Source organism: Otolemur garnettii, unplaced genomic scaffold (assembly GCF_000181295.1).
Source record: "Otolemur garnettii isolate 467f Iridium unplaced genomic scaffold, OtoGar3 scaffold00029, whole genome shotgun sequence".
NCBI classification, from domain to species: Eukaryota; Metazoa; Chordata; class Mammalia; order Primates; family Galagidae; genus Otolemur; species Otolemur garnettii.
Window position 1 is genome coordinate 2,612,651 of NW_003852424.1, and position 11,884 is coordinate 2,624,534.

At 37.5% G+C, this 11,884-nt stretch overlaps 1 protein-coding gene across 1 annotated transcript in view; it reads right to left on the minus strand.

The window, feature by feature from the left end:
• Positions 1-11,884, minus strand: part of LRRC28 (leucine rich repeat containing 28) — a 123,546-nt gene that overhangs the window by 6,424 nt on the left and 105,238 nt on the right. The window contains exons 8-9 of the mRNA XM_003788810.3: positions 6,566-6,741; positions 4,162-4,321 (exon numbers count right to left, since the gene is read on the minus strand). Of these exons, the coding sequence (XP_003788858.1) occupies positions 4,162-4,321; positions 6,566-6,741 (336 nt within the window). The remainder of the gene's footprint in view (positions 1-4,161; positions 4,322-6,565; positions 6,742-11,884) is intronic.

An 11,884-nucleotide genomic window follows, 5' to 3' on the forward strand; every position in this document is an offset into this window, starting at 1 on the left:
TTTTTTGGTTGCAGCCGTCATTGTTGTTTGGCGGGCTGGGCTGGGGATTCGAACCCGCCACCTTAGGTGTATGTGGCTGGCGCCTTAGCCGCTTGAGCCACAGGTGCCGAGCCCTGTCCTACGGTTCTAAAGTTGCCAATCATGTGAGCTGATTCTTTTAAATTAGTATCCCTCTCTTTCTCTCTGCCATGTATGGACACAGAGAGAAATTCACTGTCTACAACCTGGGAAGAGAGCCCTCAACAGAACCCAGCCATGCCTGATTTCAGACTTCTCTCCTCCAGAAGTATAGAAAATGATTTTGTTATTGCAGTCCAAGCTGACTAATACAGAGACTTTATTTGGAAACACTATCTTTGCACATGTAACAGTGAAGTAAGGTACTTAGAGTGGGACCCGAATCCAATATGACTCGTATCCTTACCACAAGGGGAAATGTAAACACAGAGGCAGACACGCACAAATGGATGATGATGTGAAAAGATACAGGGAGAAGACAGCCATCTTCAAGCCAAGGACAGAGGCCCAGAACAGCTTTCCCCATAGCCCTCAGAAAGAACCAATCCTACAAACACCTTGATCTTGGGCTCATAGCCTCCAAAATGGTGAGACAATAAATTTCTGCTGTTTAAGCCGTCTAAGTTTGTGGTACTTATTGCAGCAGCCTAGCAAACTAATCCAATGGCCTTGAGAAACTTTCGGTAGCCTGACTTCCTATGGGAAACACTGAACTTGTGAGATATATACATGCTTGGGAAAAGCTAGGCACACTTTTTTACTAACAAATAATCTTATAGGTGGAAGTTCTCTATTTTGATTAAGTTTTGGGAATGAGAAGTTTTTATGCCTATAGAATCAAAAGTTACAAATTTACTAGCTATTCTTCTCTAATATGTATTTGAAGGTTTGAGTATTTATTGTTTATGCAAAATGCTGCCATGTCTTTTTATTTCACTCTGTATTAAATTTAGGTTAAAACTAACACTTCTATGGAACTTGGTATTTTAGAAGAATATTCAATATGTTCCCTTTTAAAATAATGCCAGATGCCCACATTAATTTAGGTATTGGCTGATATAATGTATTATTTTATGACAAGCAATGCAAACTGAATTGAATATATTAGAAAACTTAAAAATAATCTTATCAAGATCTTTCAGAGTTTATGATATTAAAGAATATTGATTTTATTTTCAGCAACAACATACTCTAGATTCAAGTATTTGATTTTCAATTACAAAAGAAAATACTTTAAAGACTATGGTAGAAATTGAAGTCAATGCTTTTAATATAATCTCCATGGCAACATGGGAAGGAGCACAGCCTGGTGGGCCAAATGAAAGCCACAAAATCTCAATTTCAGACCCTAGCATTAACTCACCACAGAAAGCTACGTTTATATCTTGGCATTTCATCTCTGCTACAAACAGAGGCACCCTGGCTTTACTCAACAAAAGAGAATTGCGTTAATCCTATGTACATATGTACTCATTTTACTCAATTAATACTATTATATCTATGTTCTGTAACAGTGTAAGATCATTCACACCAAATTTCTAGGTTATAGCAGGGAAATAAGTAGCAGCACATGGAAAATGCAAATCCTAAGTTTCCCAAATTTCATATAAAGACAATGTAAAAATGACTTCATTTAAAGGATCCACTTTATTTTCATAAATGAATTACCAAGACAAAAAGTTTACTTTTATTTTTTTGAGACAAGAGTCTTACTCTGTCACCCTGGGTAGAGTGACATCATCATAGCTCACAGCAACCTCAAATCTTGGGCTCAAGTGAACCTGTTGTCTCAGCCTCCTGAATAGCTGGGACTACAGGCAGCTAGTTTTTTCTGTTTCTAGTAGAGATGGGGGTCTCACTCTTACTCAGGCTAGTCTCAAACTCCTGAGCTCAAGCAGTCCACTCTCCTCGGCCTCCCAGAGTGTTAGGGTTATAGGCGTGAGCCACAGGTTCGGCTTGAGTTTAGTTTTGAAAATAGGTAGAAAATGTGTTCTATAGGAAGATGATGCATAAAGATCTGAATCATAGTTAAATGAATTAGTTAAGATTTTCCTATGATAATATCTTGCTAATATGAAGATCATTTGCTAAAAACACAACAAAAATAAGAAATAAAAACATCTCAGTTACAATAATAGGTAATAGGAGTTAACATTTACTTAGTATTTATTACATGCCACATACTATCCTGAGCTTTTCATGTGAATGATCTCATTTAATCCTCACAATGACCTTATTAAGTAGATATTTTATTGGTAAAACGGCTAAGCTCAAGGATGTTCAATAATTTGCTCCAGTTTTCCCAATGGGGAGTCAGAATCAGGCCTGGGCACTGGACCACTGTATGCAACTACTTCTCAGACAGGAGTCTATTTCCTTTGTTCATTTTATTCACACAGTAACACACTTGACACCTCAGTTCTTTTTACTCTAATTTAAATGTAATTCTATCAAATTTGGTTATCTGGTCACATAAGATTATAAGTAGCAAACGGTAATCGTTCAGAGGGAGCTCCTGTAAGCAGAAAACATTAAAAATATAGAAAATTGAAAAAGGAACTGAAAGTTTAGCAAAAAGAGATTGTCCACAGTAAGAAAAAAACAAACATGGTTTGGGGACGGAGAGGCAGAGATATGAAAATGGTAACCACCATTTATTAAGTACCTCTTACATGCTAGGCTTTTGCCTTCATCATCTGCTAATCCTTATGTGGTCCTACCACACAGCCTGTTATATATCCCCATTCAAGAAGTTCAGCAGCCTGTCCCAACTCACAACAGAGTAGCCAGGCTTAATACGTGAAAGGCCCCTGCTCTGAACAACGCACCACACTGCTTATCTTGCATAGATTAAGAAATGAAGGAAGGAAAAAAAATATTACAAAGTTTCTATAAAAATAATTACAGTGGAAATGCTTTTTGGCATTGAAGGGGTAATAAGCTTCAGTTACTAGGAAAGTTAAAATCACCCAAGATACATCTGATAAGTGAGGTGTTATAGTACTTGGTTCAAATTTAGAAAATCCATAAGCTAAAGTTGTGCAAATGGGATATTTTCTTTGTTTGGTATTCTTTTTTTTTTTAAATACCAATATTGGAGTTTTACTTATTGAACAGTCTTAGCAAATTCAAAGCACTGTGGCAAGAAACCAAGAGTGGTATGAGAATGTCATTTGGAAGGGTTAGAAATTCAAAACAGAAACGTATGCACACCCACAGAACTCAGTCACACACTTTCAGTTAGACAGCAATTAAACAAACGGGCTGGAGCAGGTGTGGTGGCTTAAGCCTGTAATACCAGCACTCTGGGAGGCCAAGGTGGCAGGATCACTTGAACTCGGGGGTTCAAGACCAGCCTGAATAAGAGTGAGACTTCATCTCTACTAAAAGAAGTAGAAAAACTAGCCAGGCACTGCAGCAGGTGCCTGTAGTGCAAGTTACTCAGGAGGTAGAGGCAGCAGGATCGCTTGAGCCCATAAGTTTGAGGTTGCTATGAGATAGGCTGATGCCACGGTACTCTAGCATAGAGAAACAGAGACTGTGTCTCGAAAAATAAAATATAAATAAATAAGTAGAAGGGCTGGGCTCATTCCATTATACAACAAATTATTTTTTCCTGTATCCACTATTGCTTAAAGACTACTGTGAACAGGGAAGTAACAGGAAAGCATTCCCACAAAGAATGAATCACACTAAGTAATACAGGCTGTCCCTGGGTTACATACATAAGAGGTTCTGTAGGCTTGTTCTTAAGTTGAATTTGCATGTAAGTTGAAATCAGTATATTTACCTATCATCTGTAATAGCCTTGGTTCATAAGTGCAAGTTGTACATTAGTCAGATGTTTGTAACTTGGGGACTTAACTGTAATAGCCTCTGTTTATAAGCATGAGTTGTACATTAAGTTGGATGTTTGTAACTTTGTGACTGCCTATAAACACAATGAAACTATTCTGTATGTGACCAAAATTAACTAGTAAGGGAAGGCTAGTGCTCTTGTGATGCAAATATATGCACATGTTCCACTTGGCTGTATCTCAGGAAGCATATTATGCTCCTATGGAGCTGCTTCCATGGCCTCCCACACGCCATGCTGTACCCCTTGCCCAGTGTAAGCCCTGGTGCCCACTTAGGCATGATTACCCCTGGTGCAGCCCTGCCATCGGTGTCTCTCTCAGGGGAAAGAGCTTGGGGTAGACGATGGTAAACATGGGTTCGCTGCACCGGTGACAGTGCCCTAGGGGGCAGTGCAGCAGCTCCAGGAGACTTCTGGGTAGTGAGATGGGAGATAGAAAGTTCAGATCTGGAACATAAGAGAAAATCATACACATAAGCAAAAACCAGACTTCTTTAACCTAGGCTTTAAAAAATATTTCTCTTTGTTACCAAATGAGTTTGGTTAGCTAAAAGTACTTCATGCTGAAAATTCTGTTATCTGATAGGCATTGAATAAAAAAATTAACATTATTTGGAAACAAAAGTTTTTTTTTACATTAGTAATACTAAAAGAAAATGTAAAACCACTTTTTTAATAATAATCAGATACTGTCCTGAGGTAGAGGCAAGGAAGGAAAAAGATCAAATATTTTTTAAGAACAAGATCAAAAAGGCATCAACTTACCCAGAGAGGACTTTGTAAGCTTATAGTCAGAGAAATAAAAATGGACTCAGACTGAAGACCAAAACTGACTTTCATTGCGTTCTCCCTAAATCCATTAGGCATTTAGTATCAGTGAAGCATCGATTAAGGCTAAATCATACTTATTGAAAAGAATGAAACATAGGAAATCAAAGAGTATGAAAAATAATGAAATCAAGTTCATTCCCATGAACTAGTGTTAATAAAAATACAGAGTTTCCTTCCCAGCTTAGTCTGAGCTTCGCGAAAGAGACATTTAAAACAAAACATCCCAGTGGCCCAGGCAACGTTGGGCACAAATTTTATTAGGTTTCTACTGATAATAAACATCCAAAAGAGAGAGAAATGGTAATGCTGAGGTGAAATCTAAAGATTGACTTATCTTTGGGAAGAAAATATAAATTATCTTCTTACATTTTTATCTTTGTCCAGACTCATAAATAACCACTTAGAAAAATGTAATTTACTCATAGGTGAAAAACTATAATTTTTTGTTTAATTTTGAAAAACAAGTTAACTTTGTATTGGACATTCCTGGTAAGCCAATGTTAAATGCTTTTGTATGGATTCCGTTTTTTTTTTTTAAGCAAAGACAAAACATTTAGCAGCTTTAAAAACATTTGAAATGCATTTTTCTTATTAATATTGCCTAGTGCTGTTTTATTAAAGCATTTCAAACATATCCCCCAGACACAATACCTATAAAATCTATGCACTGCCAAATCCTGTCTAAAATAACTTAGCATGCTGTGATAACACTGCCAAAGGCTCTTGGTATTTTTTCTTCTATAGGTATGTACATTTCTCAGATGCGAGCAGGCTATAAGGCAAAAATCTGCTTTGCTGGAAGAGGCATCCAACTTTGCTTTAAAGATAAGATCTTTCCAAATTTCCCCTACTGCAAGCCTTTCACTTCAACTAATACATATTATAAACACCAATTTCCTTCACTTAAATTCCCTATTTTAACTATTAACCACTGTCCTTTCCAACTAAAGACCATATTTTAAGGAATACTTCTCTATGTCTGTAGAGGGTGCTAAAGGGATCAGTGTTAAGTTAATAAAATAGTAAAGCTAGTTTTCTTATAAGAAAAATCCTAACCTGGCATGGTGGCTCACACCTATAATCCTAGAACTTGAGGAGGCTGAGGCAGGTGGATTGCCCAAGCTCAGTTTCGAGACCAGCCTGAGCAGGTGCAAGACCCCATCTCTAAAAAACAGCCAGGCATTGTGGTGGACACCTGTAGTCCCAGCTACTCAGGAGGCCGAAACAAGAGGATTGCTTGAGCCCAAGAGTTTGAGGTTGCTGTGATCTGCGATGCCATGGCATTCTACCGAGGGTGACAAAGTGAGACTCCATCTCAAAAAAAAAAAAAGGAAGAAAAGAAAAACAAAAATCTCAATTTAGTTTAGTAAGAGATTATATGTAGAGAGAATGGTCTAATCAGAGACCTGCAGGCTTTGACATATTGTTACATTTCTATTTCAAGTTATTCTTCTTATCGTCTTTTTTTTCCCATTAAACTGGGATCAGAGTAGAGAGTGCCTTTTATAAAGAATTTAAATGCCAGGAGATGATCACTAAGAAAGGTTGATAAACAAAATTTGTGCAGATGTGTTAACTATTAAGTAAAAGTGTATTAATGAATTTTAATAAAGCATATACAATTATAACTCAAAAAAAAAAAAGAAAAAGAAAAATCTCATTGTGCAATGACATAAATGTACTTAATATGCCACTGAACTATGTACACTTAACCATGGATAAAATGGTAAATGCGTGTTATGTTTATTTTATCATAATAAAAACAATTTAAAAAAAAATAAAGGTGGAAACAAGCAACATATAACACAATTTTTATGTTCACTGAATCAGAAATAGAAAAAAAAGAAAAGTCCCATGTACCTTTCAGAAAGCCGTGGTAGGTGTGATACAGACTTCTCATGGCCAGCTCTTGCAGAGGCAGGACGTGATCATTCTCTGTCCCGATGGCCTTCACCTCGGCTGGGAGGAAAACAGTTAGTTGCCCTGATGAAAAGGAAAGTAGCTTCATCTCGGAAACTTGAATGGGAGCACCACAGCTGCAGAAAGACACGTATTCACAGTAGTATTAGCAATAGGAATGTGGGTGCCAACAAAAGTGTTAATCAAAATATACATCTGAAAATTTATGACACTGCTGAACTGCCAGAATTCTTCTCAAAGTGAACAGATGCTATCCTGGGTTCCTCAATAAAACCTGGCTCATAAATCTAAACTCATCTGTTGGAACTCTGCTAAATCATTGCTGAGGCCCAGCCATTTCCAGCAAGGATAAACTTTAAAGAAACTTTCCTTCTTAGGAGCTATACAATTTGCTTGTAAGCTCTATTTTCCCTCATTTTAATATCCTCTCCAAATGGGTGATAATTGAAACTTTCTAAATTAAATGGGCAGAAAGAGTCCTTTGTTGAATTTTTAGTATCTTGGCTTAATACAATTTTTGTGTAGAAAAACTTAGACCCACAAAGCAAACAGATTTTAAATGGTGTAAGACAACCTTATTGGATCCGTTCACAAACTTGTGGAGGAAATATTCTTGGCACGTTGCATAAGTCAACTCATGCCACTCATAACCTGAAGGCAAAGATGTCATTGTTCCTTTAGCTGCACAGTTACCAAATCTCAGGACTCAAATCTCATTCTACATCTTGTCTGAGACCAAGAGAGTTACCTAAAAACCTGGATACTTTTCCTCTCTAGTGCCAACAAATCTTGACTCTGAAAACACTATGACATAATATCACTTAACCTTGACCAGAACAGGCAATGGAGCACACGGTGCAGGGCTGAAAGGCAGAAACCCTTGACTCACTTATTTGTTAAAAGTTCCCTCATATGTACATTCCTTCCTTCTATTGGAAAATATTTCCAGAGCACACTATATGCCAGTCAGTCAAGATACTTAGATTAAGAAAACCAAGATGACCCCTTTACTATAGAGACCACAACTGATCTAAGAGGGGAGCAAAGAAGGGGTGACTGACTGTCCAGGGATTTAGAGAAGATTTTAAAGAGGGGTCAAATGATTAGAGCTCAGCTGATTTCACCAGCAATAAATGAAAAGCCAAATGTAGTAGTATTCCAAGCAAAGGGAACAGCACATGTGGCAGTGCAGAAACCTGAAAGAATCTGGCTATGTTTGTGGTTTCAAGGTGGCTGGAAAAATGAAGAGAGGAAAAGGCCAGGATTATTAGCTGAAGTTAGATGGTTTCAATTTATAAAGAAAAGTGTCAAATGGTTTTTACAAAACTATCTGGCCACAGTATAGTGAACAGGAAAGAAATGGGTAGCAAAGAGATGAAAACTCAAATACAGAAGGAAAAAGGAATGAGGAAATGGTTAAGGTTTCAAAAGCAAGAGCCTGAGGTAAGTGGACGAAGAAGGGAAGAGCCAATGTGGGTAAGAAGCCTGTAGTTTTCTTTGTAAGTTCCTAAAGCAAATAACTCATACTTTCCAATTAATGATAATCTGGAGGGCTTGATATATTTTAAATAGAAACCTCATCAAATTGTAGAAGCAGAAAAGTAAGTCATATGTGAAGTGGGCTGGACAAATTTCACTCTTTTTTCAGAGTGCTATTTTTAGTAATTTGATCATGTACTCTAATTTTTAGCTAGAAGTGTGCTTTTAAAAAAATCACTCAAAACAATCTAATATTGTAAATTTAAATTTCGAAAATAATGCACGCTTATTGTTATAAACCAAACAATAGAGAACATGAAGAAAAAGTAAACAGTTCCCTTAAGTTTCCCTCTTCATGCCCTCTTTCTCCAAAGTAATTACTATTAATATTAGTAATTAGTTTGATGTTTATCATTCTACTCTTTGCTCAGGCAAAAAAATAGAAAAAGAAACTCTCACTTATTTTTTCCCAACAAATAAGATCACATAATTCTGTAATGTGCTTTTGGCTCAAGTAATCCCTTAGGTCAATCAAGATACACTTAGAAAAAATTTTTTTTAATTTTTTTTTTTTTTTTGAGACAGGGTCCTGTTCTCCCAGACCATAGTGCAGTAGTATCATCATAACTCACTGCAACCTCAAAACTCCTGGGCTTGAGTGATCCTTAATCCCCACCCAGAGAATTCTATTTAACTGCTACATAATATTCCATATATGGATGTACTGTACTATATTTTGCCTGTATACATTTTTTGCTCAAAATTTTGAGAGAAAAATAAGGATGCGCATTATACATGGGTAGTATGGCTCAGGAGCCAGGGATCCTAGCACCTTCCCACCTGGGCTCACCAGGCACACAGTTCTAGTCTGGAAAGATCTGAGACCTGGTGGGAGGGGGCCTCAGTGGCCTTGGTCAGGGGCCCCAAGCAGGGGAGGTAAAGGTGGTGGGGCTTTGCAGGGCAAGGGCTAAGGCCCAAGGTCTGCCTGTGTGGAGGGGACCAGAAGTCCTGTGTAGGCCCCAGGGACCCGCCTGGACACCTGACGGCCAAGTGGCCTCTGAAGCTCCCACTCACTGGCCACACACATGGCCATCTTGGCTGTAGCCCCTGATGTGGCAAGGAGGAAAGGGCTCTCAGGAGGAAGGGAAGGGGCAGCTCTCACAAGGCCAATAGCTTCAGGAGGACAGTTCTGCCTATTCACCAGAAGAGCCATAGCCCTCCTTAGATGCGTCTCTCCTGGCTAAGCACCAGCCACCTTCTTGTGGGCAGTCTCCTGAAAGTTTGGAGCAAAAATGTGGGCATGCATTATACACAGGAGCACATCATTACACATGGCAAAATATAGTAATTTACTAACCTTTCATTATGTTCATCTTTGTTTTTCCAAAGATTTCCCTCTACTACACAAATAGCATCACAATAAATCTTACATACATTCCTATGCACAAATGTTTTTATTATTATAAGATAAAATTCCCAAACTGGAGTTGCTAGCCATAAAAACTGAAAATTTTAAGTGCTGAGATTTTCCAAAAAGGTTGTTATTTATAAAAGTATTCATTTATCTACATCATCATCATAACCAAATGTCATCAATCATGTTAGTCTTTTGCTAATCGGATCAATAAAAACTATCTTCTTACCTCCTTTTGATAGGTTTACGGCCACTAACATTTCTTCTTTTTTTTTTTTTTGAGATAAAGTCTCAAGCTGTTGCCCTGGTTAGAGTGCTGTAGCGTCATATAGCTCACAGCAACCTCTAACTCTTGGGCTCGAGTGATCCTCTTGTCTCAGTTTTTCTATTTTTAGTAGAGATGGGGTCTTGCTTTTGCTCACGCCAGTCTCAAACCCGTGAAGTTAAGCAATCCATCTGCCTCAGCCTCCCAGAATGCTAGGATTACAGGGTGAGCCACCATGCCCGGCCTACATTTCCTCTTCTGTAAGCTGTCCATTTACATCCTTTGCTTAACTTTCTATTGAATTAAAAAAATCAATTTGGAGAGATTTCCACATTGGTAGTGACAATTCTTTGACATATGTGCTGAAATATTTATTTCCACAAACATATACTTTTCACTTTTTTTAATGTGTGGCTTCCATGAGGCAGCAGAACCAGGCCATGCTCCAGGAGGCCTAAAATATTTTTTGTCTTTTAACTTTTGTCATTAAGCAGTCATTTTCTTCTGAGGTAAAATCTATCCATTTATTTCCTTTACGGAATCTACATTTTCTGATTTTCTTAAGAGGGTTACACTAATTTAAAGACTGTGCATATGATATCCTCAAGTTTATTCCAGTATGTTTATTGTAGTACTTTACATATAGATGTTTTATCTGTCTTTTTTGGTAGATGATATGAAATAGGATTTAACTTTTTCTTCTAAATGGACAAATAATATTGGTAGCATTATTAAATAAAACTATTTAAGGCATTTCTGAATTGAAATGTTCTCTTTATCATATTAAGTTCCCATATACCCTTGCATTAATCTGGAGTTTCTGATGTGTTATAGTGACATATTTGTTTAATCTTATGCTAATTCTACATTGTTTTGATTATAATAGCTTTATAGAAGCTTCTATCATCTAAGTCTGCCAAACTTCTTTTCCAAATTGTTTCTTCAGAATTCTTAGTTACTATTCTATTTGAACTTTTTTTAAATTTGTTTTTTATTAAATCATAACTTTGTACATTGATGAATTTATGGGGTTCAGGGTACTGCTTTGATATACAATGTGAGATGCTGACATTGAACTAAGTAACACATCCATCACAATTATACTCATTTCTTAATAGTTTTGAAATGTACCATTGCATCATGCACATTAGGTGAGGTCCCCCCAAATACCCTCTCTTCTTCCATGTCTCCCCTCCCCTCCCCTCCCTCTCCTCTTACATTTTACGTTCTGGACTACAGTTATGTTTTGCCATTCATATGAGTGTGTAGGTGGTTATACATTGATTACATAGTACTATTGAGTACGTTGTATACTTTTTTCCCCAATCTCGAGATACTTTACTAAGAAGAATATGTTCCAGCTCCATCCAGGTAAACATAAAAGATGTGATGGCTCCATCCTTTTTTATGGCTGCATAATATTCTATGGTGTACATACACTACAATTTGTTAATCTATTTATGGGTCACTGGGCAGTTGGGCTGTTCTCATGTCTTGGATATTATGAACTGGGCTGCAATAAACATTCTGGTGCAAATGTTTTTATTGTAAAATAATTTTTCATCATCTGGGTATATACCTAGTAGAGGAATTGCAGGATTGAATGGTAGGTGTACTTTTAGTTCCCTGAGTGTTCTCCAAACTTCTTTCCAAAAAGGTTGTATTAGCTTGTATTCCCACCAGCAGTGTGGAAGCATTCCCTTCTCTCCGCATCCACGCCAACATCTGTAGATTTGGGATTCTGTGATGTGGGCTAATCTTACTGGAGTTAGATGATATCTGAAAGTGGTTTTGATTTGCATTTCTATTATGAGCATTTTTTCCATCTGTTTGTAGGCCATGCATCTGTCTTTATCAGAGAAGTTTCTGTTTAAGTCTTTTGCCCACATAGAATTAGGGTTGTTGCCCAGGAATATGGGGAAAGAGGAAAGGGAGGGGATGGGAGGGGAGGGGAGGGGAGGAGGATGGGTGGAGGGAGGGTGATTGGTGGGATCACGCCTATGGTTCATCTTATAAGGGTACATGTGAATCTTTCTAAATGTAGAATATAAATGTCTTAACACAATAACTAAGAAAATGACATGAAGGCTATGTTAACCAG